This window comes from Salmo salar, chromosome ssa16, assembly GCF_905237065.1.
Source record: "Salmo salar chromosome ssa16, Ssal_v3.1, whole genome shotgun sequence".
Taxonomy (NCBI): Eukaryota; Metazoa; Chordata; class Actinopteri; order Salmoniformes; family Salmonidae; genus Salmo; species Salmo salar.
The window spans coordinates 87467225-87494588 of NC_059457.1; the positions used below are offsets into that span (position 1 = coordinate 87467225).

The 27364-nt window shown below is 41.1% G+C and overlaps 1 protein-coding gene across 7 annotated transcripts; it reads left to right on the forward strand.

The window, feature by feature from the left end:
• Positions 1 to 2139: 2139 nt before the first annotated feature.
• Positions 2140 to 25789, forward strand: LOC106593839 (zinc finger and SCAN domain-containing protein 2). 7 transcript variants are annotated; one of them, XR_006759617.1, is made up of 7 exons: positions 2140 to 2317; positions 3262 to 3510; positions 6772 to 7002; positions 14930 to 15050; positions 15175 to 15255; positions 20629 to 20805; positions 22707 to 25789. XR_006759617.1 is itself a non-coding variant. In XM_045696780.1 (5 exons), exons 2-5 carry the CDS (start codon positions 3408 to 3410, stop codon positions 23099 to 23101), a joined length of 906 nt encoding a protein of 301 aa, XP_045552736.1. In that variant the 5' UTR covers positions 2166 to 2513; positions 3262 to 3407; the 3' UTR covers positions 23102 to 25789. The 7 variants fall into 7 exon arrangements, 5 of the variants coding, with proteins under 5 accessions (XP_045552736.1, XP_045552735.1, XP_045552734.1 ...); XM_045696780.1 differs by lacking the exons at positions 14930 to 15050; positions 15175 to 15255 and having other exon boundaries at positions 2166 to 2513; XM_045696779.1 differs by lacking the exons at positions 14930 to 15050; positions 15175 to 15255 and having other exon boundaries at positions 2168 to 2317.
• Positions 25790 to 27364: the final 1575 nt, after the last annotated feature.

Below are 27364 nucleotides of genomic sequence, written 5' to 3' on the forward strand. Positions count from 1 at the left end.
GAAAGCACTGTAGTTAATTTAGAAAAACGGGATTGTCTTTGTGTCCTACTTTTTAATGTTACAAATAACAATGGAAATCAACAACTCTGTCGGCATATGTTTCTTTCTAGTAAGCCTTTCCCATCCTGGAGTCTGAGACGTTGTGGAAATCATTGGTAGAGAAGAATGTATGACAATTTAGACACTACGTTACCCTATAGTAGTTATCGTCATCATGCTTTCCATAGTTAAGTCTATAGTTTCGCTAGGCCTTGCTAACTAGTTTTTGTGTTGTCCAGCTAGCTATAAAAGTGCATGCTAGTGTATCAGGGTTATATTGGTGATTCCCCTTGCCACTTTATTGTTAAGCCAGTTGGTTTTTGGTTTTAGTTTTGTCTTGCCTTCACCTACTCAACATGGCATCTTATTGGCTGGTTTGCGTAGCTTGCTCACGAGGGAGGATGTTTCAGTTAGAATCGTCCCAGTGAACAAGCACCAAACCAGCGGTAAGTTGTTGGTTGTAAAGCACTGTACGTCAAAAGTTATTTTTATACTCCCAAGTGATGATTTAAATGTACAACTTATATCAATATGTTTGTAAATGTTACTAGAACACCACACATAAGATATAGCGTTTTTTGGTGCATATTTGTTGTGCATTTTGTTGTAGAGAATTCCAGCTAATATTAGCTAGCAACTTACTGTGTCTGGTGGGGGAGGGGGGGGGGGGTTGTATATGTTGTACAGTGCGTGAGTGCAGAGTTGGATGGTGAGCCGTGCATTGCATGACGTGCAATTTTGTGCTGTTCCTATCAGAATAAAGCTCCATGACTGGTGTTATAAGTTGGAGTTCGTGTCGATGATTGATTGTACACAACGCAAGAAGAGTACTGTTACACTAACACAAAATATTTGTATAACTAACCCAAGATTGACCACACCCTGTTGTTTCCAATGGGGGACTTTTATTATGAAGGCGAGCCGTAAAATTCCACTGATTAGCATAATCGTTATTGTGGCTAGCTTCACACAAGGTGAGCCCAGCTAGCTAGCGAGTAGCGCCCATATCATAGCTATTTGTCAGATTTAGGTTAGGTAAATCAGCTAGCTACAGTAGCTAGTCGAGGTTAGAAAACTACCTAGCTAATCCAAACAAAACTCAACATACGACATGGAAAGTATATTCTGTACAATGTGATATGGTAACTAGTTAGCAGGCCTAACAATAACACCAGGTAACGTTTGCTACCTAGCTAGGTACGTTTGCGAGCTACAGTTATGGCACTGCAGTTAGCTAGAATTTTGGCCTGCTCGCTAACTTCCAATGCTAAATCGCCCAGCAGAATCCATTTATCCCCAAAAGAAAACTAAACAAATTCAATGGTAAACGTACCTCTCTCTCTCTCCTGTCTTAACGTTTTTATCTCGTCTATAACACGTTTTTTTCTTTCGCGACAATCTACTAGACTATATATTTGACATTTATAGAACAAATCATACGTAGTTTGTTTCTGTGACAAACGGTGAATTAGTTGTTTTATACAGTTTTGACATTTGACAGATTATGTATTTCTATCAAGTCAAAACAGGAAATTCTACTCAAAAAAAGGTTGTAAAAGTATGCGAGACATTTATAGAATAAACCATATCTATTTTTGTGACCATCAATGAATTAGTTATTGATTTTTCAATTATAAATGGCTTTTGGTGAATGAATTAATATAAAATCAACTTTACCTCGGTCTGCCTACTCATGTGATTTAAAAAAAAAAAAAAAAAATATATATATATATTTAACAAGGCAAGTCAGTTAAAAACAAATTCTTATTTACAATGACGGCCTACCAGGGAACAGTGTGTTAACTGCACTGTTCAGGGGCAGAGAGATATATTTTTACCTCGTCATTTCGGAGATTCGATCCAGCAACATTTCGGTTACTTGCCCCAACGCTCTAGGCTACCTGTGATGCTGGAATATGTATGATACGCAGTGAGAGCTATTGTGAATAAACCACTGCAGTTTTGAAATTGATAAAAGAATGGCCATGTTTCAAGTGTGTGCCGACGGAATCTTTTTGGTATTTATTAGGATCCCCATTAGCCGCTGCAAATGTATCAGAATTATTCACTTCTCTCATTGACTTCTCAAACCCCGGCTTGGTCTGCTTCACAGGCGTTCTCTGAAGTCTCGCGTTGTTACGTCTCTGGGTTTAGAAACTGGTAGTGGGGGAACAGGAAGTTCCGCGCAGGCGCGCATCATTCTTCAGAATAAAGGATACGTCAGAATTGTGCGGTCGAGACAACAACTTCTGTGTCCGTTTCAAATGTATAACTACTGGTATGTAATAGCACGTTATAATATCGAAAGAACATGTCATAACATGCTTGGTAACAAATACGTCAAGTGATTATCACGTTTGAAAAAGGGTTTATGTGCTGTTTTTGCGTCAAACCGCATGAGTGAACGTGATCACTTTTTTACAAGTCACATAGACTTTGGGTTAGTCTGAGTGGATGTATATCATTTCGTCAAGGTAATTTCATTAAGGATACAGTTATTTTAGATTTCTTGGTTCGTTTTACATGTCGTTTTTTGTTTTGTGTAAAATTCACGAGATGGTAAAATGGCGGTTCCCCTTCGGTCTGCATCAACGTTCTTCAGTGCAGGCAGTGAGGGTGCAGCAGAGAGAGACAATTTTACGGTTGCACTACTGTTTTGGAGCTAAATGTAATGATTATCAGTTTTCTACATTTGTACTAATATTCAAAGACATTCTGTTGTTTCTGTCTATCTATACATGTTAATATGGTGTGAACGGAAATACTATTGGTTTTTAATTGGAATAATACAGTGAAGACAAGGTTATTCAGGAAAATAGTACATAGTGCTGCCTAAAACATACAGCAACCCTGTACTAAATGTTTTTTGAGGCATTTATGTGAATTCAGGAAATCTACTATAGATTAAGTGCATTTAAGTTGTGTAGCGTAATTTAAAGTGTATATGTTGTCTCATGTGAATTAATTAATGTTTTGTTGTCAATGCTTAGCTACCAGATCTATTGAAATGAGATCAGTGCTTGACTTGGACAGGAGCTCACTGGAACTGAGAACCGTCACCTCAAATTTCTACTGTTTGAGCTCATGTTCCTCATATAGAATATTAGCTCAACAGTATTGTGGAGCTCCTGCACCTATATATAAACCATATTTTTAGAGAATAACGACATTCTTGACAGTTTTGGCACTAACCTTTGTGTCCGTATCTCTTTATTACTACAGGCCGACTCAGATTAAGTCTGAGGCCGGTAACATCAACAGTGAGGACAAACCCAGCCTGCCTCTCTCCCTCCACACTGAGTCCAAACCTACAGTCACTGGGTCCTGATTGTGACAGTGTAGCCCAGTTTGCACTGCAGGGTCCAGAGATGGCATCAGTGAAGCTGGAAGACTGCAGTCAAACACTGCAGCTGAATGTCAACATTAAAGATGAAGAAGAGGAGGAGAAGATTGGGAAATCTGTTTCTCATGGTAAGCACAGGTTCTATCTAACTAAGTTGTTTATTCGTTAAAACTTCCCACTGTGAAAAGTTGCTGTAGAACTGTTTTATTTATTTATTTTATTTCACCTTTATTTAACCAGGTGGACCAGTTGAGAACAATTTCTCATTTACAACTGCGACCTGGCCAGGATAAAGCAAAGCAGTGCGACGAAAACAACAACACAAAGTTACACATGGGATAAACAAACGTGCAGTCTATAACACAATAGAAAAATCTATATGCAGTGTGTGGAAATGTAGTAAGATTAGTGAGGTAAGGCAATAAATAGGCTGTAGTGGTGAAATAATTACAATTTAGCATTAACACTGGAATGATAGATGTGCAGATGATGATGTCCAAGTAGAGATACTGGGGTGCAAAAAAGCAAAAATAAATAACATTATGGGGATGAGGTAGTTAGGTGGGCTATTTACAGGTGGGTTGTTTACAGGTGCAGTGATCGGTAAGCTGCTCTGACAGCTGATGCTTAAAGTTCAAGAGGGAGATATAAGACTCCAGCTTCAGTGATTTTTGCAATTTGTTCCAGTCATTGGCAGCAGAGAACTGGAAGAACAGGCGGTCAAAAGAGGAGTTGGCTTTGGGGATGACCAGTGAAATATGCCTGCTGGAGCGCGTGTTACAGGTGGGTGTTGCTATGGTGACCAGTGAGCTGAGATAAGGCAGGGCTTTACCTAGCAAAGACTTATAGATGACCTGGAGCCAGTGGGTTTGGCGACGAATATGAAGCGAGGGCCAGCCAATTAGAGCATACAGGTCGCAGTGGTGGGTAGTATATGGGGCTTTGGTGACAAAACGGATGGCACTGTGATAGACTGCATCCAATTTGTTGAGGCTATTTTGTAAATGACATCGCCGAAGTCAAGGATCGGTAGGATAGTAAGTTTTACAAGGGTATGTTTTGCAGAATGAGTGAAGGAGGTTTTGTTTGCGAAATAGGAAGCCGATTCTAGATTTTAATTTTGGTTTGGAGATGCTTAATGTGAGTCTGGAAGGAGAGTTTACAGTCTAACCAGACACCTAGGTATTTGTAGTTGTCCACATATTCTAAGTCTGAACCGTCCAGAGTAGTGATGCAAGTCGGGTAGCGATGAAGAGCATGCATTTAGTTTTACTAGCATTTAAGGGCAGTTGGAGGCCACTGAAGGAGTGTTGTATGGCATTGAACCCTGTGGCACCCCCATAGAGACTGCCAGAGGTCCGGACATCAGGCCCTCCGATTTGACACACAGAACTCTATCTGAGAAGTAGTTGGTGAACCAGGCAAGACAGTCATTTGAGAAAGCAAGGCTGTTGAGTCTGCCGATAAGAATGCGGTGATTGACAGAGTCTTTTATCGATGGCGGTTATGATATCGTTTAGGACCTTGAGCGTGGCTGAGGTGCACCCGTGACCAACTCGGAAACCAGATTGCATAGCGGAGAAGGTACGGTGGGATTCTAAATGGTCGGTGATCTGTTTGTTAACTTGGCTTTTGAAGACTTTAGAAAGGCAGGGCAGGATTTCATGATGAACTGTTTCAATGAAAAGGTAGATGTTATTTCATGCTACTGAGACTCGAATGGTTTGACACCAGCATTGCAAGCATTTGTTTTATTCACTGGGTTATCTGGAGTGCTCAGAGAGTAGACTAAAGAAGTGAAGTAGACAAACTGCCAGTGTTTTGAAGTTCTATGAAATGAGTCTGTGTAGTTACTAACCCTTGTGATAGTGAGTGGAGGATGATATGAAATGAGTCTGTGTAGTTACTAACCCTTGTGATAGTGAGTGGAGGATGATACGAAATGAGTCTGTGTAGTTACTAACCCTTGTGATAGTGAGTGGAGGATGATATGAAATTAGTCTGTAGTTACTAACCCTTGTGATAGTGAGAGGAGGATGATATGAAATGAGTCTGTGTAGTTACTAACCCTTGTGATAGTGAGTGGAGGATGATATGAAATGAGTCTGTGTAGTTACTAACCCTTGTGATAGTGAGAGGAGGATGATATGAAATGAGTCTGTGTAGTTACTAACCCTTGTGATAGTGAGAGGAGGATGATATGAAATGAGTCTGTGTAGTTACTAACCCTTGTGATAGTGAGTGGAGGATGATATGAAATGAGTCTGTGTAGTTACTAACCCTTGTGATAGTGAGTGGAGGATGATATGAAATTAGTCTGTGTAGTTACTAACCCTTGTGATAGTGAGAGGAGGATGATATGAAATGAGTCTGTGTAGTTACTAACCCTTGTGATAGTGAGAGGAGGATGATATGAAATGAGTCTGTGTAGTTACTAACCCTTGTGATAGTGAGAGGAGGATGATATGAAATGAGTCTGTGTAGTTACTAACCCTTGTGATAGTGAGTGGAGGATGATATGAAATGAGTCTGAGTAGTTACTAACCCTTGTGATAGTGAGAGGAGGATGATATAGATCATCATTTTATTGACTTATGAGATACTTTTACAATAGTATTATTCCCCTTTTGTATTGCACAGCCTACTGATATGAATATATACAGTACATTCGGAAAGTATTCAGACCCTGACTTTTTCCACATTTTGTTATGTTACAGCCTTATTCTAAAATGGATTAAATAAAAAACATTCCTCGTCAATCTACACACAATACCCCATAATGACAATACAAAAACAGGTTTTTAGAAAGGTTTTCACATTTATAAAAAATGAACAACAGAAATACCTTATTTACATAAGTATTCAGACCCTTTGCTATAAGACAGGCAGTGAGGGTGCAGCAGAGGAGACCATTTTACAGTTGCACTACTATTGTGAAGCTAAATGTAATGATTATCGGTTTTCTACATGTGAAATAATATTGACACATTAAGTTTGTCTTTATCTATAAACGTTTCAATGATGTGAACAGGAAATATAATTGTTTTTTGAAGTAAAACAGTGAATACAAGGTTATTACGGAAAATAGCACATAGTGCTGCCTAAAACAAACTATAACCTTGTACTAAATGGTTTTTGAGTCATTTATGCATTTATCTACTACAGGTAAAGTATTGGCTCAAAAGTATTATGGAGCTCCTGCACCTAAATGTAAACAGTACCGGCACCCAAAATGAGTATCAACAACTATTTCAGTCCAAGTCCAGCACTGAATTAGATGATTGAACAAGAAAAAATATTATATATTTTAATAGAGAATAATGACCTTGCCAGAACTTTCAAGATAATAACTTTTGTGTCTGTTTCTCTTGTACTACTTGCCGACTCAGGTATGAGGCCGGTAACATCAACAGTGAGGACAAACCCAGCCTGCCTCTCTCCTTCCACACTGAGTCCAAACCTACAGTCACTGGGTCCTGATTGTGACAGTGGAGCCCAGTTTGCTCTGCAGGATCCAGAGATGGCATCAGTGAAGCTGGAAGACTGCAGTCAAACACTGGAGCTGAATGTCAACATTAAAGATGAAGATGAGGAGAAGATTGGGAAAACTGTTTCTCATGGTAAGAGCATGTTCTATCTAATTTTGTTGTTTGTTACAACTTCCCACTGTGTATGAAAAGTTGCAGTATAACTGTTTCATGATGAACTGTTTCAATGAGAAAGTAGATGTTATTTCATGCTACTGAGACTTGCATGGTTTGACACCAGTATTGCCAGAATTTGTTTTATTCACTGGGTTATCTGGAGTGATCAGAGAGTAGACTAAAGAAGTGAAGTAGACAAACTGCCAGTGTTTTAAATTTCTATGAAATGAGTCTGTGTAGTTACTAACCCTTGTGACAGTGAGTGGAGGATGATATAGGTCATAATTTTCTTGACTTATGAGATACTTTTAGAATAGTTTCATTCTCTTTTTGTATTGCACAGCCTACTTATATGAATACGTACAGGTAGCCTAGTGGTTAGAGCGTTGAGCCAGTAAACAAAAGGTTGCTGGATCGAATCCCTGAACTGACAAGGTAAAAATAAACTCAGCAAAAAAAGAAACGTCCTCTTACTGTCAACTGCGTTTATTTTTTAGCAAACTTAACATGTGTAAATATTTGTATGAACATAACAAGATTCAACAACTGAGACATAAGCTGAACAAGTTCCACAGACATGTGACTAACAGAAATGGAATAATGTGTCCCTGAACAAAGGGGGGGGGGTCAAAATCAAAAGTAACAGTCAGTATCTGGTGCGGCCACCAGCTGCATTAACCTGTTAGGGCTAGGGGGCAGTATTGATACAGCAGGATAAAAAACGTACCCGATTTAATCTGGTTACTACTCCTGCCCAGTAACTAGAATATGCATATAATTATTGGCTTTGGATAGAAAACACCCTAAAGTTTCTAAAACTGTTTGAATGGTGTCTGTGAGTATAACAGAACTCATATGGCAGGCCAAAACCTGAGAAGATTCCATGCAGGAAGTGGCCTGTCTGACAAATTGTGTTTCATCTTGGCTCTTTTTATTGAAGACTGAGGATCTTTGCAATAACGTGACACTTCCTACAGCTCCCATAGGCTCTCAGAGCCCGGGAAAAAGCTGAACGATATCGAGGCAGGCTCTGGCTGAAACACATTATCGCTTTTGGCAAGTGGCCGAATAGAGTACTATGGGCTTAGGCGCGTGCCCGAGTCGACCGAATGCTTTATTTTCTTTCGTCTGTTTACCTAAACGCAGATTCCCGGTCGGAATATTATCGCTTTTTTATGAGAAAAATGGCATAAAAATTGATTTTAAACAGCGGTTGACATGCTTCGAAGTACGGTAATGGAATATTTAGATTTTTTTTGTCACGAATTGCGCCATGCTCGTCACCCTTATTTACCCTTTCGGATAGTGTCTTGAACGCACGAACAAAACGCCGCTGTTTGGATATAACTATGGATTATTTTGAACCAAACCAACATTTGTTATTGAAGTAGAAGTCCTGGGAGTGCATTCTGACGAAGACAGCAAAGGTAATAACATTTTTCTTATAGTAAATCTGACTTTGATGAGTGCTAAACTTGCTGGGTGTCTAAATAGCTAGCCCTGTGATGCCGGGCTATCTACTGAGAATATTGCAAAATGTGCTTTCACTGAAAAGCTATTTTAAAATCGGACATATCGAGTGCATAGAGGAGTTCTGTATCTATAATACTTAAAATAATTGTTATGCTTTTTGTGAACGTTTATCGTGAGTAATTTAGTAAATTCACCGGAAGTGTTCGGTGGGAATGCTAGTCACATGCTAGTCACATGCTAATGTAAAAAGCTGGTTTTTGATATAAATATGAACTTGATTGAACAAAACATGCATGTATTGTATAACATAATGTCCTAGGGTTGTCATCTGATGAAGATCATTAAAGGTTAGTGCTACATTTAGCTGTGGTTTGGGTTTATGTGACATTATATGCTAGCTTGATAAATGGGTGTCTGATTATTTCTGGCTGGGTACTCTGCTGACATAATCTAATGTTTTGCTTTCGTTGTAAAGCCTTTTTGAAATCGGACAGTGTGGTTAGATTAACGAGAGTCTTATCTTTAAAATGGTGTAAAATAGTCATATGTTTGAAAAATTGAAGTTTTTGCATTTTTGAGGAATTGGAATAACGCGCCACGGGATTACACTGGCTGTTGAGTAGGTGGGACGCTTGCCCATAGAGGTTAAGTACTGCAGTGCATCTCCTCCTCATGGACTGCACCAGATTTGCCAGTTCTTACTGTGAGATGTTACCCCACTCTTCCTCCAAGGCACCTGCAAGATCCCAGACATTTCTGGGGGGGAATGTCCCTAGCCCTCACCCTCCGATCCAACAGGTCCCAGATGTGCTCAATGGGATTGAGATCCGGGCTCTTCGCTGTCCATGGCAGAACACTGACATTCCTGTCTTGCAGGAAATCACGCACAGAACGAGCAGTATGGCTGGTGGCATTGTCATGCTGGAGGGTCATGTCAGGATGAGCCTGCAGAAAGGGTACCACATGAGGGAGGAGGATGTCTTCCCTGTAACGCACAGCGTTGAGATTGCCTGCAATGACAACAAACTCAGTCCGATGATGCTGTGACACAACGCCCCAGACCATGACAGGCCCCCTAGGTCACAGTCTACTGCACGAACCAAGAACATTTTTCCTCACATTTTTTAGAGGGCAAATAGTTGGCAGGGAAATGTTGTATGAATCAGTGTATCAATGAATTGAATGTATGTAGGCTATGAATGGCCTCACACCAGTACAGTAGGTGTTGTATGCACCGAAGAGTTGGATGCGATCCGCCAACCAAATCCCAAAGAAGGACAACGCAAATGCACATCGCTTGACCCGTATGGAGAATGTGAAAAAAGAGCGTTATTAATCTCTATTATTGATGTTTGATGAAGAGTATCTACCACCCTATGTAAAGCTGGGATATATAAGATACCCCATAAGAAAGTTGGTGTAAAACCCGATGCAACGGAATAAATGTAAAAAGTTTGGCCACATGTCAAGTGTTTGCAGACGGAAGGAATATGTTATTGTTGAGTATGTGAATGTAAAATTATGCAACTGTGGTGGGGGTCATATTTCTGAATTCCCAGAGTGCCCTGTTAGGGTGAAAGAGGTTTAGGTGTCAAGGATCAGGACTGTACAGCAAATCTCCTACAGTTGAAATCGTAAGTTTACATACACCTTAGTCAATACATTTAAACTCAATTTTTCACAATTCCTGACATTTAATCCTAGTAACAATTCCCTGTCTTAGGTCAGTTAGGATCACCACTTTATTTTAAGAATGTGAAATGTCAGAATAATAGTAGAGAGAATTATTAATTTCAGCTTTTATTTTTCATCACATTCGCAGTGGGTCAGACGTTTACATACACTCAATTAGTATTTGGTAGCGATGCCTTTAAATTGTTTAACTTGGGTCAAACGTTTCGGGTAGCCTTCCACACTCTTCCCACAATAAGTTGGGTGAATTTTGGCCCATTCCTCCTGACAGAGCTGGTGTAACGGAGTCAGGTTTGTAGGCATCCTTGCGCGCGCATGCTTTTAATATAGGAGTGAGGTCAGGGCATTGTGATGGCCACTCCAATACCTTGTCTTTGTTGTGCATACGCGATTTTGCCACAACTTTGGAAGTATGCTTGGGGTCATTGTCCGTTTGGAAGACCCATTTGCATCCAAGCTTTAACTTCCTGACTGATGTCTTGAGATGTTGCTTCAATACTCGTTTTACTGTGGATATAGATACTTTTGTACCTGTTTCCTCCAGCATCTTCACAATGTCCTTTGCTGTTGTTCTGGGATTGATTTGCACTTTCCGCACCATAGTATGTTCATCTCTAGGAGACAGTACGTGTCTCCTTCCTGAGCGGTGTGACGGCTGCGTGATCCGATGGTGTTTATACTTGCATACTATTTTTTTTGTACAGATGAACATTTTACCTTCAGGTGTTTGGAAATTGCTCCCAAGGATGAACCAGACTTGTGGAGGTCTACAATTTTTTTTTTCTGACTTCTTGGCTTATTTCTTTTTATTTTCCCATGATGTCAAGCGAAGAAGCACTGAGTTTGAAGGTAGGCCTTGAAATGCATCCACAGGTACATTTTTACTCAAATTTCAATTAGCCTATCAGAAGCTTCTAAAGCCATGACATCATTTTCTGGAATTTTCCAAGCTGTTTAAAGGCACAGTCAACTTAGTGTATGTAAACTTCTGACCCACTGGAATTGTGATATAGTGAATTATAAGTGAAATAATCTGTCTGTAAACAATTGTTAGAAAAATTACTTGTCATGAACAAAGTAGATGTCCTAACCGACTTGCCTAATCTATAGTTTGTTAACAAGAAATGTGTGGAGTGGTTGAAAAAGGAGTTTTAATGACTCCAACCTAAGTGTATTTAAGAGAGTTATAGGGGCAAGAGGCCACAGTTCTGAAGAAGATATGATGGTGGATGCACTGCAACCAGTTGCAAATGTTGTACGTCAATCAAGTGATCTGGATACACTTATTGTGAAAGTGGATATTTTAGTATTCATAGCCACAGTTATGAATTGTACTGCACAAGATGTCCAAGAAGCTGGACATCATATCTGCAGCTGAGAAGTTTTTGGGCCTCCAAGACTGCGACTACTGTCACCAGATAATGTTCTGCTCTTACAGGGTCCTTCTCAGCCTGTGTAGGGACCTGATTAGAACAGAAAAGCAGGCTGATTTAGTTTAATTTAAATGTTGTTATTGATAGTTTGTATGATTAAAAAAAAATAAAAAAGCATTTCTCCTTTGCCAAGATAATCCATCCACCTGACAGGTGTGGCAAATCAAGAAGCGATTAAATAGCATGATCATCATTACACAGGTGCACCTTGTGTTTGAGACAAGAGTAGCTGAGTAGGTGCTTTGCAGCAGCTTATGGGGATCTCTAATCAATTCAAAAATGCCACTCAAATGTGCTGTTTGTTTTTCACAACACAATGCCACTGATGTCTGAAGTTTTGAGGGCGCATGCAATTGGCAAGCTGACTGCAGGAATTTCCACAAGAGCTGTTGCCAGATAATTTAATGTGAATTTCTCTACCTTATGCTGCCTCCAACAATGTTTTTGAGAATTTGTCAGTATGCCCAACCAGCCTCACATCTGCAGACTGCCGTGTATGACGTTGTGGGCGTGCGGTTTGCTGATGTCAATGTTGTGAACAGAGTGCCCCATGGTGGTATCAGGGTTATGATATGAGCTGGCATAAGATACAGACAACGAACACAACTGCATTTAATGGCAATTTGAATGCACAGAGATACCATGACACGATCCTGAGGCCCATTGTCCTGCCATTCATCCGCCGCCATCACCTCATGTTTCAGCATGACAACGCACAGCCCCATGTCGCAAGGATCTGTACACAATTTAAAATGCTGAAAATGTCCCAGTTCTTCCATGGCCTGCATACTCACCAGACATGGGACCCTTTGAACATGTTTGGGATGTTCTGGATCGACGTGTACGACAGCTTGTTCCAGTTCCCTCCTATATCCAGGAATTTCACACAGCCTTTGAAGAGTGGGATAATATTCCAGATGCCACAATCAACAGCCTGATGAATTCTATGTAAAGAAGATGTGTCCTGGAGGAGGCAGCAGCAGCTATCCACTTCTCCAGTGCTTACTGTGTAAATTGGGAGGAGCCGGAACCAAAAGTGATCCCAAGAGGGGGGTGACCTGGGGGGTTCTGAGGTACCAGAATACATTCAAATAAAATACCTTTATAATAAAGCATTGCATGCATTATCATGGCTTTAGCGTACTGGCATAGAGCAGTGGTGTGGAGACACTTGCAGAAGTTGTTCATTTTTTGTAGCCTAGAGTTCTGGAACAATGTGGCCTTTTATAAACGGATTTCATGCAATTCTACATTTTAGATGACTGGAGACTTTCACAGAATCTTAAAAGGTAAATTATGATTTAATTTTTTATTTAACTGGGCAAGTCAGTTAAGAACAAATTCTTATCTACAATGACTGCCTACCCCTGCCAAACCTGGACGACGCTGGGCCAATTGTGCTCCACGTCGTCCAGGTTTAATACCTCACAAATGACCAAAATGACAGGCTGCTTTGACACTGACAAACTGAGAATCTGAGATCAATAAAAACGACCTTGTCTCTAATCCATCAATAGCCTAGGCCAGGTGTGAGGAGAAACACATTGTACAATATGAGGAGGAAGTTATAGTCCTAAACAAGCTTTACAGTTTCACTGACTCACCCAATGATGTGCGGCTCACTCACCGGCCAAAAGCTCATCTCTCTCTTGCTTTACTTTGTAAAACAGTGCTGTTTGCTCAAAGACCTATTTGAAAGTTGATAACTTGGTAACATACAGACAGATTAGTATTTTATTTTCAGCAGGATCCATTTGCTTTACAACCTGTGTTTTCCAGTGACTGTATTAGAAATATTGCTAAAGGCCTATTTTGGCTGCATGCTGTTCACTGACAGATTTGCCACACGTTCCCAACTGTAGGCATGTCTTGTGATTTGGCTACACACAATCCACAACTAGTCTATTAAATTTTTTTTTGCTATTGATCCTCTGTGTATAAATTCTAGGCTTAATCCTGGTGTAGTATTGGGAATTATTTCATTTCTTTCTGAGCAGACTGCAGAGTGCTGCAGCACCTTGGGCTCCTTAGTAGTGCAGCGGTCTAAGGCACTGCATCTCAGTGCAAGAGGCGTCACTGCAGTCCCTGGTTCGAATCCAGGCTGCATCAAATCCGTCCGTGATTGTGAGTCCCATATGGCGGTGCACAGCGTCGTCCGGGTTTGGCCGGGGTAGGTTGTAATTGTTAATAAGAATTTGTGACATGCCTAGTTAAATAAATAAAAACACACTTCCCGCAGATATTATTCTATTAGGAAATAAATGAAGTGCAATGCTGGAGAGATGAGTTGCTGGCTCATGTCTATAACAGCACAGTGGGAGAGAGATCATAGAAAGTGAATCTCATTGTAGTTCTGTGAGAGATACAGGCGTGCTTCTCTCTCACTACAGCAATGGCCACGCCTTGGTCTAAATAGGCTACAATGTTACATAAACCATAAACCAGGGACGGCCCAACATTAATACATTCTTAGAATATCAGGCACGTTTTCACATACGTTTTTTAGGAGGCATGACAATTACAGAGGAATCCAAATGTAATTACTCTGATTGCTTTTATGAGGATTTTTACATTGCAAACAGTGGACATAATGTTTCATACCACAAGAGGTAGGCTACCTGATCCTGGCAAATGGGTTCTGGAACAAAAGACTACAAAACTGAGAGGTGCTGGAGGATCCGGCTCAAATTAAGCACCACCCTTCTCATATAATGTGGTAGGGCCATCCCAAGGATCCCTGAATGCATGGACGATTGCGCCAAAGATTTTTTATAACTAATCCAAGATTAGACCACAGCCGGTCGTTTCCAATGGAACAGATTCGTCATAGTGGGCAGAGCCAAGCACAGTCAGCGAGATCCTATTGGTGCATTCTACAACACATCTGCATATTTCTGTTAGGGAACTCCTCTGTGAAGCGCTCGTGTGCAATAACTCAATTCGCCTTTACGTTCCTTCTAAATAACGTGATTATTTAACTTTTGCAAAGGGTAAAGTCTACAAAACTTAGTCCACTCTGTTCACAACAGATTTTAGTTTTGGGAACAGAAACTGTATTAAGATCAGGTGTTTCATAGATTAAAACATTTTGCAGAATGTCGGCCAAAATCCATCTAGTTCCATCTTATTCCACTGCCGGCCAGCGGGCTTCCTCTCACTACCATATTTGGTATTGTTATGTCATTCCATGCTAAATAACACAACTATTATCATATTTATCATATTTGGTAGTGAGTGGAAACGTTCAGCGGATACTTCACATTTATACATCCGGTGAAATATCTGTCTCATTGTTCTATCTGTAGCTGCACTGTGGTAGTGGGGGAACAGGAAGTTCCAGGCAGGCACGCACCATTCTTCAGAATAAAGAAACGCCAGAACTGTGCAGTCAAGAACCTTTGTGTCGGTTTCTATTTATTAATACAGGTATGTAATAGCACGTTTAAACTTTCTAATATCAAAAGAACATGTCATACCATGCTAGGTAGCATCCGTTAAGGTTTTATCACGTTTGATAAAGGTTTGATGTTTTATTTTTTTGTCAAACCAGGTGATTGTGATCAACTATTTTACAAGTCACATAGCTAGAAGCCTTGGGTTTGTCTGAATGGATGTACATCATTTCCTCAAGGTAATTTTAATAAAGAATACATTTATTTGAGATTTCAGAGTTTGTTTAGCATGTTATTGGTTTAGTGTAAAATTCACAATCTGGTAAAATGGCGCTGTCCACTCTGTTTGCGCCAATGGGCTTCAGTGCGGGTGCAGAGAGACAATTTCATGGTCGCACTACAGGTTTGAAGCTTATTGTAATTATGATCATGTGTTGTAATATTCAGACACATTCAGTTGTTTCTTCTATCTTTATAAATGTTACTATGGTGTGAACGGAAATACAATTGGTTTTTGATTGGAATAATACAGTGAAGACAAGGTTATTCAGGAAAATAGTACATAGTGCTGCCTAAAACATACTGCAACTTTGAACTAAATGGTTTTGAGTCATTTTGGCTTTTATGTGAATTTGTGGAGTCTACTATAGTTTAAGTGCATTCACGTTGTGTAGACTATTTTAAAGCATGTACTTTGTTTAATGTGAATGAATCCATATTTTGTTGTTTGTGCTTAGCTACCAGATCTATTGAAATGAGATCAGTGCTTGACTTGGACAGGAGCTCACCGGAGCTGAGTACCGTCACCTATTTCAGTCCAAGTCAAGCACTGAATTAGATATTTGAACGATAAAAAAAAAAAAAAAATGACTTCGCCTTTATTTAACCAGGTAGGCATGTTGAGAACAAGTTCTCATTTACAATTGCGACCTGGCCAAGATAAAGCAAAGCAGTTCGACACATACAACAACACAGAGTTACACATGGAGTAAAGCAAACATGCAGTCAATAATACAGTAGAAAAATAAGTCTATATACAATGTGAGCAAATGAGGTGAGATAAGGGAGGTAAAGGCAAAAAAGGCCATGGTGGCAAAGTAAATACAATATAGCAAGTAAAACACTGGAATGGTAGATTTGCAGTGGAAGAAAGTGCAAAGTAGAAATAGAAATAATGGGGTGCAAAGGAGCAAAATAAATAAATACAGTAGGGGAAGAGGTAGGTGTATGGGCTAAATTATAGATGGGCTATGTACAGGTGCAGTGATCTGTGAGCTGCTCTGACAGCTGGTGCTTAAAGCTAGTGAGGGAGATAAGTGTTTCCAGTTTCAGAGATTTTTGTAGTTCGTTCCAGTCATTGGCAGCAGAGAACTGGAAGGAGAGATGGCCAAAGGAGGAATTGGCTTTGGGGGTGACTAGAGAGATATACCTGCTGGAACGCGTGCTACAGGTGGGTGCTGCTATGGTGACCAGTGAGCAGAGATAAGGGGGGACTTTACCTAGCAGGGTCTTGTAGATGACCTGGAGCCAGTGGGTTTGGCGACGAGTATGAAGCAAGGGCCAGCCAACGAGAGCGTACAGGTCGCAGTGGTGGGTAGTATATGGGGCTTTGGTGACAAAACGGATGGCACTGTGATAGACTGCATCCAGTTTATTGAGTAGGGTATTGGAGGCTATTTTGTAAATGACATCGCCGAAGTCGAGGATCGGTAGGATGGTCAGTTTTACGAGGGTATGTTTGGCAGCATGAGTGAAGGATGCTTTGTTGCGAAATAGGAAGCCAATTCTAGATTTAACTTTGGATTGGAGATGTTTGATATGAGTCTGGAAGGAGAGCTTACAGTCTAACCAGACACGTAGGTATTTGTAGTTGTCCACATATACTAAGTCAGAACCGTCCAGAGTAGTGATGCTGGACGGGCGGGCAGGTGCAGGCAGCGATCGGTTGAAGAGCATGCATTTAGTTTTATTTAAGAGCAGTATTTAAGAGCAGTTGGAGGCCACGGAAGGAGAGTTGTATGGCATTGAAGCTCGTCAGGAGAGTTGTTAACACAGTGTCCAAAGAAGGGCCAGAAGTATACAGAATGGTGTTGTCTGCGTAGAGGTGGATCAGAGACTCACCAGCAGCAAGAGCGACATCATTGATGTATACAGAGAAAAGAGTTGGCCCAAGAATTGAACCCTGTGGCACCCCCATAGAGACTACTAGAGGCCCGGACAACAGGCCATCCGATTTGACACATTGAACTCTATCAGGGAAGTAGTTGGTGAACCAGGCGAGGTAATCATTTGAGAAACCAAGGCTATTGAGTCTGCCGATGAGGATGTGGTGATTGAGAGTCGAAAGCCTTGGCCAGGTCAATGAATACGGCAGCACAGTATTGTTTCTTATCGATGGCGGTTACGATATCGTTTAGTACCTTGAGCGTGTCTGAGGTGCACCCATGACCAGCTCTGAAACCAGATTGCATAGTGGAGAAGGTGCAGTGGGATTCGAAATGGTCGGTAATCTGTTTGTTGACTTGGCTTTCGAAGACCATGGAAAGGCAGGGTAGGATGGATATAGGTCTGTAGCAGTTTGGGTCAAGAGTGTCCCCTCCTTTGAAGATGGGGATGACAGCAGCTGCTTTCCAATCTTTTGGAATCTCAGACGACACGAAAGAGTGGTTGAACAGGCTAGTAATAGGGGTTGCAACAATTTCGGCAGATCATTTTAGAAAGAAAGGGTCCAGATCGTCTAGCCCGGCAGATTTGTAGGGGTCCAGATTTTGCAGCTCTTTCAGAACATCAGCTGACTGGATTTGGGAGAAGGAGAAATGGGGAAGGCTTGGGTGAGTAGCTGTGGAGGGTGCAGTGCTGTTGACCGCGGTAGGGGTAGCCAGGTAGAAAGCATGGCCAGCCGTAGAAAAATGCTTATTGAAATTCTCAGTTATAGTGGATTTATCAGATGTGACAGAGTTTCCTATTCTCAGTGCAGTGGGCAGCTGAGAGGAGGTGTTCTTATTCTCCATAGACTTTACAGTGTCCCAGAACTTTTTTGAGTTTGTGTTGCAGGAAGCAAATTTCTGCTTGAAAATGCTAGCCTGGATTTTTCTAACTGCCCGTGTATATTGGTTTCTAACTTCCCTGAAAAGTTGCATATCACGGGGGCTGTTCGATGCTAATGCAGAACGCCACAGGATGTTTATGTGTTGGTTAAGGGCAGTCAGGTCTGGAGAGAACCAAGGGCTATATCTGTTCCTGGTTCTAAATTTCTTGAATGGGGCATGCTTATTAAAGATGGTGAGGAAGGCATTTAAAAAGAAATAACCAGGCATCCTCTACTGACGGGATGAGGTCAATATCTTTCCAGGATACCCGGGCCAGGTCGATTAGAAAGGCTTGCTCACTGAAATGTTTCAGGGAGCATTTGACAGTGATGAGTGGAGGTCGTTTGACCGCTGACCCATTACGGACGCAGGCAGTGATCGCTGAGATCTTGGTTGAAAACAGCAGAGGTGTATTTAGAGGGCACGTTGGTTAGGATGATATCTATGAGGGTGCTCGTGTTTACGGCTTTGGGGTGGTACCTGGAAGGTTCATTGATAATTTGTGTGAGATTGAGGGCATCAAGCTTAGATTGTAGGATGGCTGGGGTGTTAAGCATGTACCAGTTTAGGTCACCTAGCAGCACGAGCTCTGAAGATAGATGGGGGGCAATCAGTTCACATATGGTGTCCAGAGCACAGCTGGGGGCAGAGGGTGGTCTATAGCAGGCGGCAACGGTGAGAGACTTGTTTTTAGAGAGATGGATTTTTAAAAGTAGAAGTTCGAATTGTTTGGGTACAGACCTGGATAGTAGGACAGAACTCTGCAGGCTATCTCTGCAGTAGATTGCAACACTGCCCCCTTTGGCCGTTCTATCTTGTCTGAAAATGTTGTAGTTAGGGATGAAGATTTCAGAGTTTTTGGTGGACTTCCTAAGCCAGGATTCAGACACGGCTAGGACATCCGGGTTGGCAGAGTGTGCTAAAGCAGTGAATAAAACAAACTTAGGGAGGAGGCTTCTAATGTTAACATGCATGAAACCAAGGCTATTACGGTTACAGAAGTTATCAAAAGAGAGCGCCTGGGGAATAGGAGTGGAGCTAGGCACTGCAGGGCCTGGATTCACCTCTACATCTCCAGAGGAGGAGTAGGATAAGGGTACGGCTAAAAGCTATGAGAATTGGTCGTTTATGACGTCCGAAACAGAGAGTAAAAGGAGCAGGTTTCTGGGGGCGATAAAATAGCTTCAAGGTATAATGTACAGACAAAGGTATGGTAGGATGTGAATACAGTGGAGGTAAACCTAGGCATTGAGTGATGATGAGCGAGATATTGTCTCTAGAAACATCATTGAAACCAGAAGATGTCATCGCATGTGTGGGTGGTGGAACTGAAAGGTTGGACAAGGTATAATGAGCAGGGCTAGAGGCTCTACAGTGAAATAAGCCAATAAACACTAACCAGAACAGCAATGGACAAGGCATATTGACATTAAGAAGAGGCATGCTTAGCCGAGTGATCATAAATGTCCAAGTGAGATTCAGACAGCTAGCCGGGCCATAGGTAGCAAGCTGGCAGAAGATGGAGTGAGGTCTGTTTTTAGCCACCTCTTGTGTTTCCGTCTGTAGATTAGTGGGGTTCCGTGTGGTAGGGGGGACCAGTCCAATTGGCAAAATAGTTATAGTGGCCCAAGAAAATTGTCCGGTAGACCTATTAAGATGGCAGACGATAAGACAGCTAACGATTAGCGGGCCGCAGATGGGCGTTCAGGTTACGTGGCGACAGAGGGGCCAGTTGGATAACTCCCTCGGGCAGATAACGTCGGTAGTCCAGTCGTGAAGGCCCGATGGGGCACCGCATCGGCAGTAAAACGGGTTCGGATAGGTGATTGTAGCCCAGGAGTGGCTGATGGAATTTTTCAGCTGGCTAGCTCCTGAATAATTGATGTTAGCTCCGGGACCGACGTTAGCCAAAAGTCACTCGGGTAGCAGCTAGCTATCTGCAAGATCGAGGTGTAAATCTCCAGAGCCTGCGGTAGAAATCCGGGGATATGGAGAGAAAAATAGGTCCGGTATGCTCTGGTCTGAGTCGCGCTGTACAAAACTGGCGATAGCTTTTTGCGCTAAGGGATAGCTGATGACTGCCAACCGTGGCTAGCTGAACTCCAACGTTAGCCAGTGAACTTGCCAACCTCTGGCTAACCTCTGGCTAGCTTCTGTTGTGGATTTCAGATTTGAGGTAAATAATACTTTTTTTTTTTAATTGGTGAGGCGGGTTGCAGGAGAGTGTTTTGAGGATGAGTTTTTAGGAGAAAAAAAATATTTAAAAAGATATGCGAAGAAAAGATGTAAACATATAAATACACGGGACACGACAAGAGGACGACAAAGGATGTCTGACTGCTATGCCATCTTGGTTGAGACAACAAGAAGAAATATATTTCTTGAGAATAAAGAAAGTGCCTGAACTGTGAAGACTAACTTTTGTGTCTGTTTCTCATTGTTAATACAGGACGACTAGAAAATAAGTCTGAGGCCGGTAATATCAATAGTGAGGACAAACCTAGCCTATCTCTCTCATTCCAGACTTTGTCCAAACCTACATTCATTCACTGGGTCCTGATTGTGACAGTGGAGCCCAGTTTGCACTGCAGGATCCAGAGATGGCATCAGTGAAGCTGGAAGACTGCAGTCAAACACTGGAGCTGAATGTCATCATTAAAGATGAAGAAGAGGAGAAGATTGGGGCATCTGTTTCTCATGGTAAGAGCAGGTTCTATCTACGTTTGTTATTCATTCCAACTTCTCACTGTGTATGAAAAGTTGCAGTAGAACTGTTTCATGATGAACTGTTTCAATGAGAAAGTAGATGTTATTTCATGCTACTGACACTTACATGGTTTGACACCAGTATTGCCAGCATTTGTTTTATTCACTGGGTTATCTGGATTGTTCAGAGAGTAGAATAAAGAAGTGAAGTAGACAAACTATCAGTGATTTAAAGTTCTATGAAATGAGTCTGTGTAGTTACTAACCCTTGTGATAGTGAGAGGAGGATGATATGAAATGTGTCTGTGTAGTTACTAACCCTTGTGATAGTGAGTGGAGGATGATATGGCTCATTTATGACTTTTGCCCCTTTTTAGAATAGTTTTATTCCCTTTTGTATTGTACAGCCTACTGATATGAATACATATGTCACCCGGTACAGCCAGAAGAGGACTGGCCACCCCTTTGGGCCTGGTTCCTCTCTGCGTTTCTTCCTAGCTTCCTGACTTCTAGGGAGTTTTTCCTGGCCACTGTGCTTCTACATCTGCATTACTTGATCTTTGGGGTTTTAGGCTGGGTTTCTGTAAAGCACTTTGTGACAACTGCTGATGTAAAAGGGTTTATAAAATAAATTTGATTGACATTGACAGTACCAGTCAAAGGTTTGGACACCTACTTATTCCAGGGTTTTCTTTATTTTTACTATTTTCTACATTGTAATATAAGTGAAAACAAACTTTAAGTAACACATATGTAGTCATGTAGTAACCAAAAAAGTGAGATTCTTCAAAGTAGCAGAACATTTTATAGAACTTTGAAAGTGTCTTCAGTTGCAAAAACCATCAAGCACTATGATGAAACTGGCTCTCACGAGGACTGCCACAGGAAAGGAAGATCAAGATGTACCTCTGCTGCAGAGGAAAGGTTCATTAGAGTTATCAGCCTTAGAAATTTCATCCCAAATAAATGCTTCAGAGTTCAAGTAACAGACAAATCAACTGTTCAGAGTAGACTGCGTGAATCAGGCCTTCATGGTCGAATTGATGCAAATAAACCACTACTAAAGGACACCAATAAGAAGAAGAGACTTGCTTGGGCCAAGAAACACGAGCAATGGACATTAGACCGGTGGAAATCCTGTAATTTGGTGCGATTTGTCCAAATTTTAGATTTTTGGTTCCAACTCCTGTGTCTTTGTGAGATGCAGAGTAGGTGAATGGATGATCTCTGCATGTGTGGTTCCCACCGTGAAGCATGGAGGTGTGATGGTGGGGTGCTTTGCTGGTAACACTCAGTGATTTATTTAGAATTCAAGGCACACTTAACCAGCATGGCTACCACATCAGTCTGCAGTGATATGCCATCCCATCGGGTATGGGCTTTGTGGGACTCATTTGTTTTTCAACAGGACAATGACCCAAAACACCCCTCCAGGCTGTGTAAGGGCTATTTGACTTAGAATGAGAGTGATGGAGTGCTGCATCAGATGACCTGGCCTCCACAATCCCCCGACGTCAACCCAAATTAGATGGTTTGGGATGAGTTGGACCGCAGAGTGAAGGAAAAGCAGCCAACAAGTGCTCAGCATATGTGGGAGCTCCTTCAAGACTGTTGGAAAAGCCTTCCAGGTGAAGCTGGTTGAGAGAATGCCAAGTGTGCAAAGCTGTTATCAAGGCAAAGGGTGGCTACTTTGAAGAATCTAAAATATATTTTGATTTGTTTTAACACTTTTGGTTACTACATGATTCCATATGTGTTATTTCATAGTCTACATTGTATAAAATAGTAAAAATAAAGAAAAACTCTTGAATGAGTAAGTTTGTCCAAACGTTGGACTGGTACTGTATACTGTATATCACACCAACTGACTAGTTCTTCTGATGTTGTTCACATAGGAAACCATGTTGACACATTCTCTACATCCAGAGAGCAACAGCAGGAAGATCACAGAGCTAAGAGGTCTCATCACTGCCCACATTGTGAGGAGATTTTTCAATTTCTATCAAAGCTAAAAATACACACAGGAGAGAATCTGTATTCCTGTACTGACTGTGGGAAGAATTTCTCTCTACTGAGCAACTTCAAAAGACATGAACGTATACATACAGGAGAGAAGCCTTACTTATGCTCTGACTGTGTAAAATGCTTCACAACATCAACTGAGCTAAAACGTCACCAGAGAACACACACAGGAGAGAAGCCTTACTCCTGCTCTGACTGTGGAAAGAGTTTCTCTCAACTGAGCAACTTAAAAGCACATGTACGTATACATACAGGAGAGAATCCTTAATCTTGCTCTGAATGTGGGAAGAGTTTCTCTCTACTGAGCAACTTAAAATCACATGAACGTATGCATAAAGGAGAGAAGCCTTACATATGCTCTGTGTAAAATGCTTCACAACATCAACTGAGCTAAAACGTCATCAGAGAACACACACAGGAGAGAAGCCTTACTCCTGCTCTGACTGTGGAAATAGTTTTTCTCGACTGGGCACCTTAAAAAGACACCAAGTTAAACATAAAGGACCACTGATCTGACTGTGGAAAATGTTTTAAAACAACAGCTGAGCTAAAAGGTCATCATAGAACAGACATAGGAGAGAAGCCTTACATCTGCTCTGACTGTGCGTCGAGTTTCTCTACTGTGCCACTTAAAATGACATGAATGTATACACACAGGAGAGAAGCCTTGTCACTTCACTGACTGTGAGAAGAGATTCTACAGATTGGGCCATTTAAAAAGACACCAATGTTTACATAAAGGAGAGAAGCCTCATCAGTTCTCTCAGACCAGCTAAGATTAGACACTCCACTTAATTATCATCTCATAAAATAATTGGCAACGTTGAATTGGATCAAATGAAGAAAGCGTATAACACTATTGTAATCCTATTTTTTTCTAACTGTGAGAGAACTGTGCAGAGGAACGGTTAGCCTCTCTTTACTGATCAGTATGCACCTTGTTAGTTTTGGTGTGTTTTGTTAGGTTATACTGTAAAGATATTGAGATGAGGCGTCTCACAATGGATTCTGATGGTTAACTGGGTGGTACTGCTTCCCTCTGCAGATTTCTGTGGGAATGAGCTGGTAGACAACATGTACAGAGTGTACAAAACATTGAAGGATGCCTGCTCTTTCCATGACATAGACTGACCAGGTGAACCCAGGTGAAAGCTATAATCCTTAATGATGTAGTTTTTATTATGGATTTGTTATGGATCCCCATTTAGCTTTCAGCAGAAAGCAAGAGACTGCAGTTGCAGTGGGCTAAGAAATGGAAAGACTGGGCACTGGAGAATGAATTTGAACAACATTGCCTGGTCTGATGAATCCCTGCTGTTTCATGCTGATGGGAGGACTAGGGTATAGAGGAAACCATGAGTACATGCATCCATTCCATATGTCAACATTGCAGGCTGGTGGTGGTGGTGTGAGGGGTGTGTTTTCATGCCACACATTGGGTCCCTTGATAGAAGTGGAGCAACGTTTGAATACCACAGGATATGTAAACATCATTGGCAATCAGGTGCATCCTTTCATGGCAGCAGTGTATCCATCTGCAAATAGATTTTTTCAGCAGGATTATGCCCCGTTCCACAAGGCTTGTCCAGGAATGGTTCCAAGAACATGACAGTGAATTCAGCTTACTGCAGTGGCCTGCTGAGTCACCAGATCTCAATCCAATTGTACATATGTGGGAGGAGATGGAACAAGCTATTCAGAGTAGAGATCCACTCCCAGCCAACTTGACACAATTGTGGGAAGCATTGGAGTCAACATGGACCAGCATCCCTGTGGAACGTTCTCAACACCTTGGACAGTCTATGCCGTGACAATTTGAGGCTTTTCTGAGGATAAAAGGGGCTGCAACTCAATATTAGGATGGTGTTTCTAATGTTTTGTACACAATGTATATCAGATAAAGATGGTGTGATGATCATTTTTTAGCGTTAGTTTGGGTGGATTATTTTATGTTAAACAACTTTTGTTTAATGATAAACAGGCTTAGAACTGACTTGTTTATTAAATTGTATTTTAATTCTTGATTCATTATTTTAGTCATTGATGATGAATGTATTTGAATAATTGTGTTGAAGTTAATTGATCTGGTGGCAGGTAGCCTAACGGTTAAGAGTGTTGGGCCAGTAACTGAAAGGTCGCTGGTTTGAATCCCGAGCCAACTAGGTGAATAATATGTCATTGTGCCCTTCAGCAAGCCAATTAACTCTTATTTGTCCTGTAATTTGCTCTGGATAAGAGCATCTGCTAAATGACAAGATTGTAATGAAAAATGTTTGTATATGAATTTATGCTGGGCAAACACTTTTTTCTCTTAAATGAAATACTGTATATACAATACACAACATTACCACTTTGTTTACCCTGGTCAGAGGGACAGGACCATAGTAAGCTAGACTATATAGCTGCTGTTGTTAGTAGCCTACAGTTTCCATGCAATACAGCATGTCAGATCACTAATGATTAGGTGTACAGGCTGCTACATTTATACAAGAGTTTCTACCTGTGTCTGTCAGGAGTGATGTGTTATCAGGATTGTTAAATAACTACTGGAGAGAAGTGGAGAGCCGCCTTGACCTTTGTGCCCGACATGGTCAAGAGAGACAGAGAGCCTGCAGCAGCACTCCGATGTGAAGAACAGCCCTTAGAAAAATGTGCGATGGTAGTACAATAAAAAAATATAGCATGGTATTTTTGTGGAATGGTAGTGACCAAAAAACAATATGTTTTTTATTGTACTAGAACTAGGAACATGGAAGAAACTGACAGATGCGTCATAATAGCCCAGAAGTAAAGCTGCACTGGGAGACACATTTGAAATGGATTACATTGTCTCCACCCTGCTGCATGTATTCAATCACAGTAAAATACGATTCAAATGTATTGTTGGAAGGGATGTGGTCACCATTCATGTAATACATTAAATATATACATCAGATGGTATTGGGGAGCAATTTCATAGGGTTTTCACTGGTACATTATTTACCCATTTCAATCTTATACCAACCAACCCTATGCTTGGTGTGACTGTTATGGTCAGAGTAGACCATCTGATATGCCCTTAAATATTGTAATATGCAACCTGGAATTAAAATGTAAGAGGACCAGTGCTTCTACAGTGAAACACATCTCACATCTGTGCTGTTTGAGAGAGATGTTAGACTACATTGTATCATTGTTTCCTCTTCTGAGGTCACTGGTGGGGAACATAATTTCAATTCACTGAGACAATGAGTCCTTCAAGTTTAGCACTATATCCACACGTTTGAATTATCTGAATGATGATGGTGATGAAGGGGGAGATTGAATTTACAATATACAACGGGGGCAACTAGGTTTGTCCTCCAGTCAGTTTGTTGCTGAGCTTGTAGCTAGTCTGTGGGCCAGAACATAATTATCCTATTAACAAATAGCCTATAGCTGCCCAATTCATACTCCTACACAGTGTAGGCTACACTTCACATTTAACACGTGGTTAGTGGACTAATCAATTCAATGACCATAACATAATAATGTTGATCTGATTACAGTGGTAAAATCACCAATGTCTATATTAATAGTCCTACCTGTTCTACTACAATATATTCATCGTATTTCTCCAATGCCAAACCAGTGTGTCTTGTTTGTAACGAGACTGTCGCTGTTTGCAAAGAGTTCAATCTGAGATGTCATTATGAATCTAAGCATGGTACTTTCAGAAGTTGATGTTCCACCCCAGACATGAGGCTGAACTCCGACGCAGAAAGGAAGGTGGGCCTAAGGAGTGAACACCCTGTGTGTTTTACAGTGGTGATTTTAGCATGTACATATTTTATTGTTATTTAACCTTAATTTAACTAGGCGGTTCTTATCGACTTACACAAATCCACAAGGAGCCAGTAGAAACCATATTTGTTTAACCAAGTCAGCCATGTCAGCCATGTTTTTTTTAAAGGCATTAACTGTTTCACTGCCAGACTAAGCTCTGGTGGCTGATAGCCAGGTGTAGCAGTGGTAAGGATTCACTCCATGGTGTTGAAAGGAAAGGTTTATGCTGGGCTAACTGATATTCTGCTACAAATGGTTTAAGTAATCCGATATTTTCACTAATCTGGATTTAGACTGTCTGCTAATTCAGGTCTAAATAGGGGTACAATGTAGGACCACTGAAAACATTGTAAGACAGACTTTTTGTTAACCTTTAACACGTCAGCATGCTTCCCAGCCGAAACCGTGCACTTATTGGCTTATTTGCATATTCAAGCCTGTCTCAAAATAGAACACTGCCCTTTTAATTAAGACACGCTTTTTCCCAGACTGACTTTTCAAAGACCGTTTGAAATGTAGCCTTTTCATAGACAGCTTGAATTGTAGACGAGCAGTAATTCCCCATTGCTGACCTATACCCATGTATAACTGGTTTAATATCTCGCTAACTAGCAAAGAATATCAACAGATAGTCAACACCCGCAGCTCTGATCTGAACAGCGCATTCACTCGCTGGTGATTGAAAGACCGCTCGTGGGCTACTCGAGCCAATACAATTCTACTCGGT

Excerpts from the sequence above, each read along its gene's own strand:
- LOC106593839 (XM_045696778.1), top strand. The coding sequence starts at position 2,563 with ATGTCGTTTTTTGTTTTGTGTAAAATTCACGAGATGGTAAAATGGCGG. Across the intron at positions 3,511-6,771 it reads TGGGAAATCTGTTTCTCATG|GTATGAGGCCGGTAACATCA; the intron begins GTAAGCACAGGT and ends TTGCCGACTCAG. Across the intron at positions 7,003-20,628 it reads TGGGAAAACTGTTTCTCATG|ACTTTGTCCAAACCTACATT; the intron begins GTAAGAGCATGT and ends CTCTCATTCCAG.